Raw genomic sequence first — 19,491 nt, 5'->3', positions numbered from 1 at the left:
TTTACTGAGATCCATACACTTGGTTGGATCTCTTTCCTCTAGAAATATAATGATGTAAATAAATTATTGCATCCCTATGTATAGCGACATATCACAGGTGGAACATGGTATCAGGGAAGCAGAAAGTGGAGTTTGCATTCGCCTGCCTAAAGTTATCAGCAAGGGTTTCTTGAAGACATTTTTCTTTTATTTTATCATTTATCTTTTCCAAACTTATCTGATTAAAAAAACCTGGGGAGCTTGTTAAAAACAGCAATTCCTAGAAGATTCTGATTCATAAGGCTTGCAGGTGGGACCTACAAGTCTCCATGTTTGATAATGTCCTCAAATGATTCTTATAATGAAGAGGTACCTTGAGGAACACAGTCATGGTATAATCTGTCTCTCAAAATTAGCGGGGACATTGGAGAGTTCCTAGCTCAATCACAGCATTTTTCTGTTGAGAAAGCTGGAGAAAGTCAAGAAAGGTTAAGTTTCAAGTTTATGCCGCCATTTTAGTGGCAGAGCCTGGAGAAGAAGTTATTCCCCGTGCACTGTTCTTTTCCTCACACAGTGCTGGTTTCTTCTCACTAGAGTGCTGTTTTAATATTACTTCAAATTAGAAATATTATGCAGATAGTATTCAATAATGGCATTTAACAAGTCTTTCCTGTCTAGAACAGACATACACTTTAGATGATCCTAATAACTTTAATATCTTACTATTTATTATCTTCACTTCATTATTTCTATGGGTTAGTGTTTCTGTGTATGTATAACTTTTTTAGAGGAGCAACTTATGCTATTTAAGGCTACTCAAATGACATCATGGAAATTTAATTCTATTTGGTACAAAATAGATAAATGTTTTTGTTTTACAATTTGAAAACATAGCTTTTTAGGATGAATGAATATACATGTGCTGTGAGTTTTTTTCTAAAAATTATTTATATGACTTGAATTTTATTCACTCCACTTTCCTTGATTCATTCAATAATTGAGTGAATCTAGGAATGTAGGTAAAGCTAGAAGTGACTACTCATTCTTGTCAGATCCCAAAACTGTCTTCTATGAAGTAAACTGGATTCATTTATTTATTTATTTTTACTCTGGGGTGAGCAAAAAAGGAGTCAATTGGATTTGGGCATATTTTTTGACACCTGTTTTACCATAGCAGCTTAATTAAAATTGCCAGCATCTGCCTGACAAATAATTGAAAAAAAAAAAAGTCAATTCTCTTATTTTGCAAAAGATATAATTTTAGGCAAAGCTGTGTATTTTCACAGGTGGTGATTCATAGTTTCCTCCTTTCACTAAATGAAGGGATTTTGCTAAATATCTTTAGAGTTATTTCAAATTGTTCCCTAAAACTCACAGAGTGTAAGAAAGGTTTAGTTTGTAAAACATACAAACTTTAGAGACTATTTAGAATTTTTTCCTACCAATTGTCTATATTCCTTTAAATCTAAGACAAAAATTATTTAGCTGACAGTGTGAGATACCTGTGTGTGTGTGTGTGTGTGTGTGTGTGTATGCTTTTTTGGATCTAATAAAGATTGTATGCACGTTCGAGCTTCTGTTTTGTCTACAATTTATTACAGATACACTAATCTATTTTCTCTCTCTCTCTCCCTCCTACCCCCACCTCCCTGTGGTGAGAATATGGGAAGAAACTATGAGGCTAATTCAAATAAAAGAAATAAAAGCTGAATGTGGAAAAAATGATTCTGGTTAGCAACAAATTACTAATAAATTTTTGTTTGTTTGTTTGTTTGTTTTTGAGTTGGAGTCTCACTCTGTCGCCCAGACTGGAGTGCAGTGGCCGCTCCCGGCCACCGCAGCCTCGACCTGCTGGGCTCCGGCGATCCTTCCGCCTCAGCCTTCGGAGTAGCCGGAATTACAGGCACGCACTACCACGCCCGGTTAATTTTTTGATTTTATTGTACAGATGAGGTCTTGCCTGCCCAGGCGGGTCTCGAACCCGCGGGTTCAGGTAATCCACTCACCTCAGCCTCCCAAAGGCGTGGGATTACAGCCTAAGCCACCGAGCCTGGCTAATAATTTTTTTTTAAATAAGCAGTTATTTATATATAGGTTCTTAATAAGTATCATTACCAACTAGTTTAAAGCAATTTGTTTGTAGACAAAATCCTCACTCTTTGCAAGGCTCTTTTCACTCTAAAATCTGTGTTTTCTTATTCTCAATCTTATTTTAATTTTCTTCAACATCAAGGCATTGTCTATTATCTACTATCTTTTTTACTGAGATGTGGATTGCTTTAGAAGTAGACGTTTGATTTTCTGGATTTTACTTTTCAAGTGGGTTTGGAAGTACTAATAACCCTGGAGATGTTAGCTGGCTTTCCAACTTTTAATCTTCAGTATAAACAATTTAAGCTAAGTTTTCCAAAATTAATATTAATTTAAACCATCTGTCCACCATCTGCTAATGTGAGATGCAAAACCAGAGTTTCTTTGTGATCTTTAATCAGACATTTAGGAAAACTCATATACATTCATAAAATGAATTTAAATTTCTTAACAAAGGAAATCTCCTGAAAAGGTATTCTGAATGTCATATATTCTTGGACCAAAATTAACTTTTGTTCCAGTGTGATTTTATGTAAATGAATGCCCACTGTCAGCAGGCATGTTACCTAGATCACAAAGATCACAAGGTAGAAACAACATCCTTTGCAATATTTTTCAAAGAGAAAATTCTGTCAGCACTTAATATGAAATATTGATTTAAAGAATTTCAGAGTTTGCATTTGTCTATAATATAAGTGTAAAAATGGAGCCTACATCTGCAAAAACAAAAAAAATCCAGCAACCCCCCAAACAAAACAAAACAAGACAACAATATGAGATATTCTTGAGGCAGTACATTTGAAATGAGATCAAAATTTTTGATGTCTTCCTTGCCAATCATTTCATTCTCTTCCCTTTTTAGGACCTGACTAGGCTTTACAGTATTAACACGAGTGTTCCTGTATAACCTACACATGATCATTTACCAACTCAATACCCTTTTCACTTCCTTCAAATTTGCTTCTTTAGGAAGGTAAAGCTACATGATTAAAAGTATGTCTGTAAATGTATTTTTTAAAGTGTTGTCATTTACCCTGATGTCTTATACACAAGAAATTTAACATCTGAATCATTATGAATTTAATGTTAATGTTTTCTTTTTATTTCTGATACTTGGAGTGATATAGAGACACAGCCATGGAAATTCAGGACAACTATTGTGCTGCTTAGAATAGAAATGCCCAGTCAAAAAAATATGAAACAACTATGAATTTTATAAAGTCCCATAATTAGAAGCCTCTAATCTCTGTGTTTAGCTGGATTTTTAGTGGAGTTTTTAAAAAATCTCAAGCTGAAAATATCAGTTGGGAGAGTGAAATGTGAGCTAACTTTCTACTTTATGAAGATGATCATATGTACATACCCCTCTCTTATTAGGGAGATTTCACTAGCTGCTGACAATGATGTACAGTGGTGCTTTGCTGGGGTGACATCTAGGGAAAACGATTCCACTGCACCACCACACAAAACCAATTAGAGAACTATTTTCTGCGACAGGTCACGAATTTACATGGTTTCTCATGAAAAGATGTACCTTTTAATTTCTTTATTAAGATGACATCTGTGTCCCTTGAGACTTTTGGGTATGACAATCATTTGCTCATCATGCAAGAACATACACTCCCTGAAATCACATTATGAGACAAGAGTGGAAGACTTTGTTCTTCATTTCACATTTTCTAAATGAGCTACTTTGCAAACTGATCATTAGACCATATACATTAACAGGATTTCTTGACAGGAATTTATTCAAACTCTAGTGAGAAATGAAAGGAAAATATAGTGTACATTCAACTATGGTTGTCTACTGTTGACTTAAACAACATAACCTTGGTCAAATTATTTAGCCATTTAGAATCCAGCAAGGTTCTCAGTATCTAAGATTAGGACATCAAGTGCCAGCAGAAATGGATCATTTTTTGGAAAGTGAGTAAAATTATTTAAATTTGCCACAAGTTTCTGCTTATCATCTTAGGTTATTTTTGAACAACGTATTGAAAACTAAAAATTGCAATCATCTACTCTTTAGAAATGACTGTTCATTGTTTAGAGTAGAAAGAAATTTTTTTAAAGTGAAGGATATAGTTTTGGTATCATGAAGCCCAAGACTCACTTAGAAGAGAAGCACCAATTCTGGTCTTTATTTGCATGCTATTCTAATATATCATCAGCTCCGAAGAATTAGGTGTTTTCCCATCAGATATTTGTCGTCAATCAATGAGTGCTGAGCTCTAGACTAACTGCTGGTAATAGAGGAGCTAACAGAATAATGAAGGGAGACAGACAAGTGAATTAGCAATAAATTCACAATTTATTAAATACGCTGACAGAAGTGATACTAGGAATAATTGGACCCCAGAGAAAAGGTACCAAATATAGGAGGAGGTGATCAACAAAGGTTTATCAGAGAAAGTACTGTGTGACTATGGTCTCAAAAGATGAATCCATGTCAGTCAGGTGAAGAACAATATTCCGGAAGAAAAAACAGCAAGAAAAAAACCAGAAGCGCAAAAGGGCACAACGTATGAGAAAAAAGTCAGACAACATGGTGCATTAATGGTGCATTAAGCACAAGGCAAGTAGTAACAAGAGACTGGGATAGAGAGAGAGGTGGAGACCCAACCTTGGGGATCCCTGAGGGGATTACGTTAAATACTGCAAAACCTCTATTTCTAAGACATGTGTTTGTTTGTTTGCTTGTTTGTTTTCATTTCCATTTTTCTAAAATCAAAGTGCATACAATTATTGTTGGAAGAGATTTGCCAGGGCTAGGCAAAGGGAGTAAGTAGTGATGAAACAAATACTGTCTCTTCATGGGAGACCTGTCATGCTGATGATTTCATCCAACTGGATTTTTTTCTTTCTCAAATATTACATTAAAGTGGTAGCTCAAGCCAGGCTCAGTGGCTCAGCCTGTAATCCTGCGTCTAGGGAGGCAGAGGTGAGTGGATTGCCTGAGCCCGCGGGTTCGAGACCCACCTGGGCAACTTGGCGAGACCTCTTCTCTACAATAAATCAAAAATGAGCCGGGTGTGGTAGGGCGCGCCTGCAGTTCCAGCTACTTGGAAGGCTGAGGCGGAAGGATCGCCGGAGTCAGCAGGTCGAGGCTGCGGTGGCCGGGAGTGGCTACTGCACTCCAGTCTGGGCAACAGAGTGAGACTCCAACTCACAAAAAAAAAAAAAAAAAAAAATGGTAGCACAGAAATCAAGTCACTGTATGTACCAAAAGTTGCCTCTAACCATTGGCAAAGTAGTTACAGGCAGAAAAATTACTGGTTGCTTAGGAATAGAACATAAAGTTCCAATGTTGATTAGAGTTAAGAAAGAGGCATGCATAAAAATAATCTATAAGGACTACTGAGAGTTGAAGAAAGAATCAGATGGGGCAGTGTCAAGAGAGTAGTAGAGTACTTCAGGAACGAACAAGGGATCAGCGTTGTCAAACTCAGTAGAGGGATCAAGTTAGGTGGACCAGTGAATGACCTCAGAAAGGCAAAAGGCTGGTTATGGTTAGGAGAACTCTAGAAGATAAGCAACTAGAGACAGCAAATGTAGGCTTTCTTGAAAAATTTGGGTACAGATGAGGAAAAAAAGAGGAAAGTAACTAGAGGAGAATATAAAAGCTGAAGCATGATTATAAGCTAGAATAATAATTCAAGAAAGAAAGAAATGAAGACATGTGTGAGAGAAATGAACCATGACGCACTAGCCAGAGAAGGCGGGAAGAAAGGTTCATAGGGACAGGAATATGGGTTTTATTGAACATTCTTTGAAATTGTGGGGATCTAAGAGAGATTATACCTGATGTCTTCAATGACCTTATGAGGGAAGGAGAGTGAACTGTGTTACCAGAGCCTAGTGAGAGCCAGAGAATTAGAACCAGCCCCTTCCTGCTCTCTCACTGGCAATAGCCAACCAGAAATCAGAGAGCAAAGGAGTATGGGTAAACTAGTCTGTAGAGATCATCCTTCCGGGCATAGAAGGACAGACAAAAGCAAAAAAAGGGAAGAGCTAGCCCAGACCATAAACTGATGTGGAAGTTTGTGTGCAAAGATGGCTACAATGAATTTCTTGCATCTCTCTACATGTGCTCCCATGCAGTGTATTCTGCCACTCCCCAAGGAAGAGGTAGAGTCTCTTCCCTGCCCTTGAATCTGGACTGCACTGTGACTTGTTCTTACTAATAGAATGTGGTGTAAGTGAGGTTTTGTAACATCTTAGGCTAAACCTCAAGAGACCTTGTGGCTTTTCCTTTCACTCTCTTGGAAACACTAACTGCCATGTAGGTACCTTTTCCAGAAATTGAAAGACTATGCAGATAAGGAGGCCCAGCCAGGTGTGTGATGAGACCATCTTGGATCATCCGGCCCCATTCAAAAATCAGATGACTCAAGTCACACAAGTGACCCGGGGGAGACCAGTTGTTGTTTTAACCCATTAAATTTTAGGGGGATTTCTACTCAGTAATAGATGGCCTATAAAGCTGGATCGCTTGGGCCTCAAAAAAGGGTGTGCTAGGAACATTCCAGCTTCTCCTCCTAACTCTAGGATGTTTAGGGTGTGTAGTAATGTCACTATTTTTTGTTCATTTAGAGGTTTTTTGGGGGTAAATATTTCATTAAAATTTGAAGCATGATTAACATTTTAAAATGAAAAGTGAATTCTAGACCAGTGGTTACAAGAGACTCAGTGGCAGAGAAAGAAGGAACATATAAAGTTCAGAGGATTCTTAGGGCAGTAAATTATTCTATATGATATTGTATTAGTGGATATATGTCATTATACCTTTTTGTAAATTTTTTTATTTTTTAGTCAGGTCTCATTCTGTCACCCAAGCTGGAGTACAGGAATACAATCACCGCCACTGCAGCCTCAACGTGCTAAACTTAGGTGATCCTTCCACCTCAGTCTTCTAAGTAACTGGGATTATAGGAACGTGCCATCATACCCAGTTAATTTTTTTTTTAATTTATTGTAGAGACAAGGTCTTGCTATTTTGCCCAGGTCTCAAACTCCTGAGCTCAGGCAATCCTCTCGCCTCAGCTTCTCGAAGTGCTGAGGTTACAGGTGTGAGCCACTGTAACTGGCCATTATACATTATTTTAAAAACCTAAGAGCTGTACAACACAAAGAGTAGACTCTAATGTAAACCATAGACTTTTAATAATATATCGATATTGGCTCATTAGCTGTAACAAATATACCACAGTGATATAAGATGTTAACTATCTTAACAACTGAGGAAATAGTGATCAGGGCAGAGGGGGAGTGTATGGGAATTTCTACGCTATCTGCTAAATTTTCTAAAATTACTTACAAATGAAAGGGCATTAATTGAAAAAATACATTCTAGCTTTTAATTATGTTTATACTATTCTTAAAACCAAGCCAAATCAAACCAAAGTGACAGATGATGGCAGAAGAGTGGGATTCCCTGGGTACCATGAAGAGGTTTCTGTAATTTGTTTTTAAATGTGAAGGCTACTGTACTCAAAAACATGATTTTCTTTTGTATTAGCTATAGAAATAAGACAAAAACATGCAAATACTCCACATTTTGCCTAGATAAAAATACAAAGACATTAAACAAGAGAGAAATTATGATGTATATAAGGTACTTATAAAAGAGCTTCTTACCCCCAAGAAGAACAGTGAAAATGTCACCATGTTGCTTTTGAAGAGTTTTTATGTAATCTAAGGGATGTTTTTGGAATTCTATGGCCACTCCAAGATAAGGAAGCCAACCTATTATCAAGGGAGGCTCACCAGGTCTCCTATATGGAAAAAAAGATAAAAAACAAGGTCATTCTTTTTTTAACATATGTAGGTTATTTATACAGTCTAGAAGTGGATTGCATGAATCCACAGCTTCTTTCCATTCTCATAGTCAATGATTCATATATAATCATAGATGTGTTTACTGAGCTTCTCCAGTATGTATGGTTCTGGGGTTGACAGTTCAGTTCACAACTTTTTGAAGAGCAACTTTTTGAAGAAATTGTGTCTTACACACCTGAATGGCTGCTTGACCATTAAATCACAACCTATTTTATTTATTGAATGTTTGGTTTCCCATCATCATAAGTAGGTACTTGTAAACATAAAGAGACTATGACTAAAGAGATTTCTAGAAAACTAAATAAACTAATATAATTTGTTCTGTGAAATTGTCAGTTTGGTACATTGCTGATAAAAAAAACGAATGATCAGCTGCCTGATTTTATTGGTCTTTCACAAGTCATGTTAGAAATACTGCCTGATAAATTTAGTCAATCAGATCTAAACTTTGTTTTGTCTAATAGTTTTGGTTAAATACTATATGTCTGGTGATATGCAATGGGACAAGCCAAATCTAAGTTCTAATCAAGCTGCTTGTTGAAAATTATGTAAACAACATATTTCAATTACTGATTATTTTGTTTCCCATTAGTTGGGTGTTTTTATACGTGTAGACCCAAACTAACCTCACCTCATTTTAAACCCCGACTTACATATAGGCATTTCAGTCTTTCCATATATAAAGACTATGAGTGTTTTAAATCTTACAAAATCTTCAATTATACATTAAAGTTTTAGTAGAATGATGCATTATGGGATTTGAAGTGTTTAAAACCACTTACGTGTACTTAAAATAGTAAATGGAGGTGAGTACTTTGGGATATGCAAGTCATATTACAATGTGTATTGTACAATTTTTCACTGATTTGCTTGATCACAAAGTTTAAGACTAGATGGCACATTGAAGGCTTTAGTGCAACCCTTCATATTTACAGGTAAAGATTCTCGAGGCCTAAGAGGTCAACAAATTTCAAAGTCATGAAACTACTTAAGGGCAAGCAGGGCACCAGGATGCAAGCTTTGGAGCCCCACAGCTGCACTCTTGACAGCTTCAGGAACATTAGTCAGTCAACCTGTGAATGTAGGAAAAAAACCTCACTGCCTGTGCTGACAGATGCATTCAGTAAACACTGGTCATGTAAATCTGAGAGCTGAGAGTTCTTCCTTTGCCCTGGGTGTTAGATGTCAGATAGTTTAGTTGCCAATGTCAAACTCTTTGTTATCAGATGTCGATTAAACTGGAATTGCATACTAAGAAAAGGACCATCTTGAAAAATCTTTTATGTTGTTGAGAACAATAACAACCTCAGCATTATTTCCCTGATGTGTTTTTTTTACATATTCTTTTATAAAGTTTTTTATTCAAACTGAATAGAATTATTTGTGAGATTTTACTATTTTTTGAAAAACATACAGAGCATCTTTTAAAATACCATCAGTTAAAAAACAAGTTTCTTCTTTTCTGCTCTGGATTCCCAGAAAAACTGTACTCCAAAATTTCTTCCTTGTCATTTTTTTGGTGAATTCAATCTGATTTAATGTACAAAAGTGAAAATTAAGACCAAAAAAGCACAAAACAAAGCTATTTTATCCTTGATGGTATTAAAACAAATATTCAAAAGAACTCTGATTCTCTAGCCCATTTGTGAAGATGACTTGAACTACATGCAGTGCAACCCATTTTGATTAATCACAAGATATTACTAGCTCAGATCTAATCAAAGATCAAGATCATAATCGTACCCAACATGGACTTATATGTAGCTAGATTAACCCTATCAGAAGCTTTGATTTTCACATAACCCAACATGGTAGAATTACACTTCAAAAAAATCAGGTCTTTCTTGGGAAAAAGAAAATAAAACAAAGTAATTCCAAGTTATGAGCGAAATAAAGGAACGGTTTTGTCTTCTCTTTTTAGAAGACAATTTATTTTCACACTAATTCACAAAATGTTGTTTAAATACATATACTTAGATAAACAAGAAACACTGCACAGGAATGTGAATCTTTTTTTATTATACCATTATCATTTTATTGTTTTTGCTTTATCACATATCGCTCTACCCAGAATGTGAATCTTATTCTTTATACTCTTCTCCACCATTCTCTTGAATGCAGCTGTTAGCATGGAAACTTGCTTTTATGAAAAGAATAAGAAAGCCTCCCAAAAAACAACATTGTAATAGTTAATTTCATATCCAAAGATTAAACAAGAAGAGACTGCACATATGTTGGTAGAGGAGGATCCCTAAGCAATAGCTCACATGCTATCTATCAATGACCCTTTCAAATTTGCAAGTGATCTAGTTCACAAAGTTTCTTTTCAAAATATTAATTCTCTTCCTTGATCTACTTAAACTGTTTGGTTTAATGTTGCTTGAATGTCGCATTGTGACAAAGATTTAGAAAGGCTTTTTGTCATATTCTAATTTAATGCAACTAATTTCATCCTCTATGTTCTGTCATTTGGTCAAAAGCTGTATTCTTCACGGGGTTTCCGCAGGGGAAACGATGGGGCTTAGAAATCCAGGGGAATATTAACTTAACGTTCAGAGTTAGGGAAGCACATTAGGAAGTCATTTCATTGTTACGAAGATGAGAGGGTCATCATTTCTTACAGCTGTGTTTATTTTGGCAGCAGTAAGCTTAGGAGTATTAAATACCATGTCACAACTGTGCATATTTTCAGGAAAAAATATAGTGCTAGTTCAACTTATGATCCATTGAAGAAAGATAACAGAAATCAGTCTTCATCACTATATTTGTAAAAATCATTTAGGGAGGAAAGACATCACCGTAATGATCCAGACAGGCCTGCTGACACATAGCACAGAGCAGATATTGCTATTTGTTTTCTCCCATGCTTTATGACTTTGAAAATATAATATCCACCACCCACTGCTAAGTGCAGATATAGAATGTTTTGGGGGGGAGGATGATCAAGTTCCAAAGCTTAAAAGAAATAGTCCTAAAGCAATGATAGGCAGCTTTAAAGAAATTTCTGGGCCATATCTTCTCATAATCTCACTTATGCAATATATACTTCCTTAAATCTTCTCATTACTATTTAAAGGATCACAAGAACACATCTAAGAAATTATACAAATTATAGGTGATAAATGTTCTCAGTGATACACTCAAGTTCTCTGCATACGCCATTGCATTGGTGCTTGTAATTTCTTCCATACAAGTGGTAGGACACATCTTAAACTCTATTTAAAATGCCAACTATAGTCCAAACTTATCTGGAACTAAATAGTGGAGAAGATTCTAAATATTTAGAATGACTGTAAAATACAAAAATGTTTAAGACATTTATTTTTGGTTAAAAAGCAGCACACTGAAATTTCAAAGTGAAAAAATACAGAATACTTGGTTTCTCATAATATTTGAAGTTTATCTTTATGCTATCCCTATAGTTAAATAAATATGTTTAAAAACTTGGCTAGTAACTTATCATACATTGTTCCCCTAGACATTTAAAACCCAGTACTTTCCACAGCAATCCATACTTGTCAAAGTAATTTCTTCTTTTCCATTTTTATTATAATCACTGTAGGCTAGATGTCCAGGTTATTGTAATAACTTCCTAAGTAAGTTGTGAGCAACCTTTATATATGCATACCAACTCAAGCAAAATAACACTATGTGCTTACTAAAAGTCTTTCAAGATATAATATATTCATATCAGGTGACCTAATATCTGTAACAGTGCTTTATTTTATTTTATTTGTTTTAAAATGGGCAAGTATTTTGTTTCTTTTTAAATTTTTTATTTTATTTTGAAGATGTGGGGTATAATTAAGGATTAAGTAGATAAGTGGTCATCGTACAGGTAAAGTTTGGGCTTCCTTTTGGCCACCAATTTGCCTGGTTTGAGATCAGGTACCCTTATTTGATATTATGTCCCCCCACCCCGGCAGTTTCCCATTACTGACAGTACCTTTATTATAGTATTATGACTAATGTTTAGGGTCCACTTATGAGTGAGAACATGTGCTACTAGGTTTTTTGTTTCTATGTTAGATCACTTAGTTTAATAGACTCTAAATCCATCCAAGTTGCTGCGAATTCCATAGTTTTGTCCTTCTTTGTGGCTGCGTAATTCTCCATCATGTATTTGTACTGCATTTTTTAAAAGCCAGTCTACTTTCAGTGGGCAGCACAGTTGGTCCCATGTTTTTGCTATTGCGAATAAATGCTGCAATAAACATGTGTGTGCAAGTATCTTTTTCCTAGAATTATTTGAGTTCCTCTGGATATATTTCCAGAAGGGGGATTGTTGGATCATATGGAAGTTTGATTTCTAGATCTTTTATGAATCGCCATACTGTTTTCCACAGAGGTTGTACTAGTTTACACTCCCACCAACAGTGTAGATGCGTTCCCTTTTCTCCAGGTCCTCTCCAGCATCTGTTGTTTTTTGAGTTATCATTGACGATGGCCATCCTGACTGGAGTTAGGCGGTATCTTAGTGTGGTTTTCATCTGCATTTATTTGATGATTAGTAAGGCTGAGTATTTTTTCATGTATCTATTGGCTGCTCGTATGTTTTCTTTTGAGAGGTGCCTATTCATATCGTTTGTCCATTTTGTAATGGTTCTGCTTGGTTTTCTTTTCCTTTTGGAATATTTGAGTTCCTTGTAGATGGTGGATGTTAGAACTTTGTCAGATATACAGTTGGCAATTTTTTTCCCCCATTCTGTGGGCTGTCTTCCCACATTCTTGATGGTTTCTTTTGCTTTGCAGAGGCTTTTCAGTTTTATGTGGTCCCATTTGTCTATCTTATCTCTTACGGCATGGGCTTTTGGGGTTTTGATCAGGAATTTGTTGCCTATTCCAATTCTGTGGGGGTGTTTCCTGCATTTTCTAAGATTCTTATTGTTTGAGTTTTATGTTTAGGTTTTTGATACATTTAGTAGTTGTGCATGATGATAAATAGGGGTTCTGTTTTTTTCTTCTGCATGTAGTCAGACAGTTTCCTCAACACCACTTACTGAATAGGTTTTTCTCTTCCCAGTGGTTGTTGCTGGAGGCTTTGTCAAAAATGAGTTGGTTGAGAAATTGAGGTTTTGCTTCCAGAATCTCTGTCCTGTTCCATTGGTCTATATGCCTGTTCTTGTACCAATACCAGGCTGTTTTGATTATTGTAGCCTAATAGTAAAGTTCAAAGTCTGGAAGTGTGATACGTCCCACTTTGTTTCTTTTGTTGAGGATTGTTTTGGCTGTTCGTGGTCATTTATGTTTCCACATGAATTTCTGTATTGTATCAGTGATTTAGTAATTTTTTTGGCTTCTCTAATTCATAAGGATTTTCTTTTTGTGTTTGTGTTAGCATTTCAGAAACTACACAACTGATGCACATTACATTATCTGATTGTAATACTGACCTTCTGGACAAACTTCATTTTTAAGCAAGACACTTTTGAAGCTGCTCTGTTTTACCTTTCCTTTTGCCTCATAATGTCTCTTAGAATTGAACTCTTGAAACACTCTTTGTCCTCTTACTCTTTCTGAGTTCCAATGCTGGCATGAGGAAACTTAAAAAGTTACAACAATTCTTGATAACTAAGAATTGGCATGCTTGTCAGGATATTGGAAAGAGGGGATTTCAATACAGGGCCGTGGGTGGGAGATCTCAAAGGAGGAGGAATGGGTGGAAGATGTGACGGAGTCTAGGCAGACCAGCAGCCCCTGTAAGAGCTCAGGTGGGGTTAAAACAAACCACAATGCATTTTTCTGCCTGGAAACTAGGTAGGCATTACAAGCAACTGGGAACACTTCAATAAAGGATGCAAAGGTGGAGGGCTATACCCAAAGACCTAGTCAAAGAAATATCCCAGGGAAGTCAGAGAGGACTATCTAACAGGACTTGATTCTACTTATGTGAGATATTTACAATAGCCAGACTTTTAGAATCAAAGAATTGAATGGTGATTATTAGGGACTTGGGGGAGGAAGGAAATAAGGAGTAACTAATCAATAGGCATAAAGTTTTCATCAAACAAGAAGAATTAGCTCAAGAGATCCTGCTGTACAACATTGCACCTATAGTCAACAATAATGTTATCGTGCACTTCAAAATTTATAAAGAGTAGATCTCATGTTAATTCTTCTTACCACAATAAAATTCTAAAAAAGAAACTTAGTGATCAACCAATCTAAAAAAAAAATCCAATAGTCATTCATGATGAAACTCTCAGCAAACAAAGGATAGGGGGGAACCTTCTCAATTTCATAAAGAGTGTCTACAAAAAAACAAAACAAAATAAAACAAAAACCTTTGCAACTTGCATCATATTTATTGGTGATAAATTAGATGCTTTCCCACTAAGATCAGAAATAAGGCAATAATGTCCCTGGCACCACTTCATTCAAAATCATTCTGGAAGTCTTAGCTAGTGTAGTAAGATTTTAAAAAAAGAAAATTTAAAGTATATAGATTTAGAAGAAAGAAATAAGAAAGACAAAAATAAATAAAACTGTCATCACAGATGGCATGATTGTTTATGGAAAATTTCAAAGAATCAACAACAACAATAAGATTCTGAAACTCATAAGCTATTATAGTTGCACACAACACTAGTATATAAAACTCAGTTGCTTTGTTACATTCCTGTAATGCACAATTGTTATTTAAAATTGAAAACATAATACCATTTACATTAATACAAAAAATATGCAAAGTTAACTTAGTATAAAAAAATTGTACTTAGGTATAAGTCTAACCATATATGTACAAAATCTATATAAATAAAACTATAAAACTCTATTTAAAAAATCAAAGACAATCTAAATAAATGAAGGGATATTCCATGTACATGGATAAAAAGTCAATATTGTTAAGCCTCAACTTGATCTACAGATTCAATGTAATTCCAATAAAAATCCTAGAAAGTTATTTTGTGGGTATCAACAAACTGATTTTGATGTTTCTGTGGAAAGACAAAAGACTCAGAATAACGAGCACAATACTGGAGGGGAACAAAAGTAGGAAGATCTAAAGTACCTGACTTTAAGACTTAATATAAAACCTTAGTAATCAATATCTTGTGGTGTTGATGAAAGAATAGATGAGTAGATTAATGAAGCAGAATAGAGAGTCCAGAAATAGACATACACAAATATAGTCGACTGATCTTTTACAAGCAGCAAAGGCAATTTAATGGAGAAAGAGTAACCTTTTCAAAAAACGGTGTAACATTGGTGCATCCATATGCACAGGTATGAATGTAGATCCAGTTCTTATACCTTTCAGAAAAATGAACTTAAAAATGGATCCGAGACATAATTGTAACATATCAAACTATAAAATTCCTAAAAGATAACAGCAGAAAATGTAGGTTGCCTTGGGTTTGCTGATGACTTTGTAGCTACAACACCAAAAGTAAAGTTGTTGGATCATTTTGAGACCAATCATGCATAATTTAAAGAAAAAGAAATTAACTGTTTTAAGTATAGATATTATTAGCATTTTAAATGTCAACTATTATAACTCTGGAAACTAGAAAGGAAAAGGTCACTCAAGCATGCTATAGGTTTAGTTTTTAAAAAGTAAATATTGATAGCTATGATCCACATAAACAAAAATTTCTTTAGAGTCCTCAATACTTTTAAAAAATAAAGAGTTCTAGAAACAAAATAGAGAGAAAACTACCATGGCTTATCTCCATCCTTGATAGGTTCATTTCTTGCTGTGACTTCATAAAGAGTCATTATTATGAAATTTTGAGCACCTATATAACTCCCTGGCTGAGCTGAGGTTTTTGTATTTTTCTAGTTCAGGAAGCTGGTTCAGTGACTTGACAAACTTTGACCAGAGTTAGTTACGTCCTTGAATTGTGGGATTTAAAAAAAATAATCTATTTTGTTTATCATTTTTTTAAAATTTCTTGTTTACTCTTAAATCTTCTCATTTTTATTTTTCTCATTTTTTCTTTTTTAAATATTCTTTTCATTTTCTTTATTACTTTTAAATATTTTCTTTGTTTTTTGTCCTCTTTTTCTTTTTAAAATTTAGTTTGTATTTATTTTTATTTATAGGTATTTTGTTTGACATTATGTTTGATTCCTTTCTAAAGATCAGTTGGCATTTGGAAGTGATTTTCTTTTGAGATGATTTGAGCCAAACTTCTCACCAGCTTTTTCTAGTTTTAAGCTGACTATAGGACATCTTTGCTCTAAGTCCAGCAGTAAGTGCAACACGATGATTCTTTGTCATGTCTGCTGAGAAAGAGTCTCATATTGGCAACTATTAGCTCTTCAAGATCATTGTTAAGGCTACTTTTTTTACTTTCAGTTTGTGGATATCCACAAACTGATTTTGATGTTTGTATGAAAAGGCAAAAGACCCAGAATAATCAATACAATATCAAAGGATCACAAAGTCGGAAGACCTACACTACCAGCACATGCTGACTGGGAAAGAGTTGGCTGTGAAGATCATTAACAAGTGTCAGAAGAACTCCAGTCTCTAGAGAGACTATCCGGCAAAACCAAATAATTATCCAACATGGTAGAAATAATTACCTGACATGGTAGAAGTAAAGATACTGAAGAAATCTTTACTTTGGCATGAAGTATACTAGAGGAAGAGAGGTATTCAATTACCAAGTGGATCATGGTTATATAAAAGAGAAAGAGGCCCAAGGCAAATTCTACCACATGGTGTCCACTAGGCAGCACTGCCACTAACAGTGTTTGGTCTACAGGGACCTAAAGGAAGCAAACCTGCTCTTAGATGTTGACACAAGCATCAAGGTTGAAGATTTTAGCTTCAGCAACAAATTTACCTTTGGCAACAAGCTTGGTACCTTGTTCTGTAGGCTTCCTTTATGCTGTCCCAGAGCTCTTCCAGGTAGAAGAGTTGGCTCTCTGCAGTGGATATGCAGAGCCTGGAGTTATTCTATATAATGGCCAGGGAATCAGTCTTTCAACGAGCAGAACTTAAAAGGAATTAGGGGACTAGTATGTAGCAAAATATTCCCTATTTCCTCCTACTTGTTCATAGGGTATGAAACGCTGCTCTAGAGATTTTCATTCTCAACCCCAGCCACGGGGCACATTACAGCAAATCATGAAAGTTCAATGGATGAATGTAGCTCTGAAGATGAAGTACTAAAGCCTTACATAGAGCCACGCCCTGACTACAGGGACACTGGTGGGTTGAGCTGATAGTGTCTGTGGACACCACAGTGTGAAGGGGGAAGGGGGAGAAGCAATGACAGGACTTGAGGGCTATGAAAATTGTCTACCTTGTGTACATATTCCCAGGTAGAGGCACTGGAAGGTGCTTCATGGCATTTACCTTACAGTCCATCAAATTTCTCAGAGAACTTTGTTCAAAATATACCTCTAAGTGAATAAAGCCATAGGTAACCACAGACACAATTGTATATCATTTTCCTTAAAAAATGGGAATATAAATGCAAAGAGAAAAGTCCAGTATACCTTTACAAAGCTTCACCAATATATATGTTCAAGGTATACTTTATCTTAAGATGTTAGTGGTCATTAATCCTAGATGGTGAGATTGGTCATCGATATCTTCTGATTTGCACAAGACACAAGCATACTGTTTTTGAAGAGTAGTTGTCATTTATTTTATAGAATATCCCTCAATTTGGGTTGTCTAATGTCTTTCATGACTAGAATGAGGTAACAATATTTTGGGAAATAATCCTACAGAAATGATATCTTCTTTTTAGTGCAATTTTTATAATGAGAAAATGTTCCTTTGGTGTTAAAAGTGAAATCCATGTACAGAAGGCATTGCCTTCTAAAAAGTAGTTGATATCAAAAAGTACACTCTACAAATGAATCAAAGTATGATTCTAAAAATGAGCTCAACATTCCTAAGGTGGGTGAGTGGAGAATTGGCCTGAAATTCACCATAAGGACAAGTAGAACCCGTGACCCGAACTCTGAAAATGAAGAGCAGACAGTGAGGTTCAGACACTGTGATTGTACAAAGTATTGGCACACAGTGCCACCTGAGAAGACCCTATTACTTTCACCAGGGTTCGGGTGACATGCAAATGAAGCAAGCAGAATCAGTTTCTGTGACAGCTTCGGAGGGCTATTCACAGCTGGGGTGACTGGGTGCAGCTGTTGGACTGTGACAACTGAAGTTCCTGATGATCTCTTCAAGATTCTACCCAGAAGAGACCTGTGACATGGCACATTACATCTCCTCCCTTACAAAACCCTAAGGCATCTCAGTTAGAGATTAGGTTAATTTTCCTCTTATATGATCAATCATATATTCTTTCAGACTCTTAATTCATATGTCGAACATAAGTGATCTACTTAATATTTGTTTACTGCAAGAATAAGACTTACTGTAATCTCTTTTCAGGATGAACATTAATCCAACTCTGTCTAGAAAAATTATGTAATTCATTACCCTAAGTAATCTCTATTGTAGCTTAACCTTCATTTTTTCCCCCAGTTCTATAATCTTGCAGATCCACTAGTGGTATGTGATTGGCATCTGGTGTTCACACACCCTCTGCTTCACAGTGAATAAATTTAAAAAATCTCTGGATAAAAATGTTACTTCCAGATGATCAATGATTCAACTCACTGCTCTTTGGTATCTTCTGTACCAGTCTTGAAAAATCTGTTATCTTTAGGCTACAGACCACTCTAGAAAAATCTGTAAACATAGTAAAGAAAGTCTTTACTCTGGAATGTTTTGGCTCTATCAGGATAGCAATTAACACTTGACTTAATTTCCCCATACCAAAGATAGTCAGTGTTCAAGCACTTTTAATCAAAGCATTAAATATAATAGCAATGTAAAAGAAAGTAATGCAGAATAGTCACAAATTTCTCCATGGAATTTTTGTGTGTGGAGTTATAGCAAAACCAATATGAACATGACAATAAACAACATGTATCTTCACACCCCAGAGCATAAGTCTTCAAGCCATATACCAGTTGAATCTTTAGCTGTCAGTTCATCTATGTAATTTTGTAATCCAAATCAAGCTTTGTCTGTAGAATGTCCCTTGTAAACTCAATTCCATTAGCAAATTTACACTAATGCCTTGATCAAGTGAGTAATTTGTAAATGCTTCTTTGGATAAGAAGCCAAATCACATCAATGTAGGATTTCACTCAGAGAAATCTATAATTGATATTTTTTTTTAATCTAAGAGGGTACATAGGTTGGCATCATGAAAATAATGTCAAGCTATATATTTAAAACTATCATTAAAAATGTAATTGAGTCTCAAGCAGGCCCAACTCATGTTCATGGAGTACATGTCTCCATAAACTTAACCTAGGTTAATAAGGCATAGCTCACTTCCTGGAATCATCTAAAATACAAACCTAATCATGGTACTCTCCTGACTTCTCTCTCCTGAAAATTTTCAATAAAGTACTAAGTTTTAAGACATTTTTGTCATTCATTTGAACACTTTCTTTAGTTGTCTAATTTAGATTCTAGGTTAGGGCTGCCATATTTGCTTTGCTGGTCACAGATGGGGCACCAGACTCACCTGCCTACTTTGAAAGAAACTACATAACTTTTCAGGTTTTGTGTTTTCTGAGCAAACACTCAGAGAGGAACAA

The 19,491-nt window shown here is 35.5% G+C and overlaps 1 protein-coding gene across 1 annotated transcript in view; it reads right to left on the bottom strand.

The window, feature by feature from the left end:
• The window catches only part of LOC103259558 (25-hydroxycholesterol 7-alpha-hydroxylase), a 214,335-nt gene that overhangs the window by 21,674 nt on the left and 173,170 nt on the right, over positions 1–19,491 (bottom strand). Inside the window, exon 4 of the mRNA XM_008057220.2 lies at positions 7,708–7,844. Coding sequence (XP_008055411.2) covers positions 7,708–7,844 — 137 coding nt within the window. The remainder of the gene's footprint in view (positions 1–7,707; positions 7,845–19,491) is intronic.

The sequence above is a fragment of the Carlito syrichta genome, unplaced genomic scaffold (assembly GCF_000164805.1).
Source record: "Carlito syrichta isolate Samal-C Ts95f unplaced genomic scaffold, Tarsius_syrichta-2.0.1 Scaffold302880, whole genome shotgun sequence".
Taxonomy (NCBI): Eukaryota; Metazoa; Chordata; class Mammalia; order Primates; family Tarsiidae; genus Carlito; species Carlito syrichta.
This window is presented reverse-complemented; position numbering and strand designations above follow the sequence as displayed.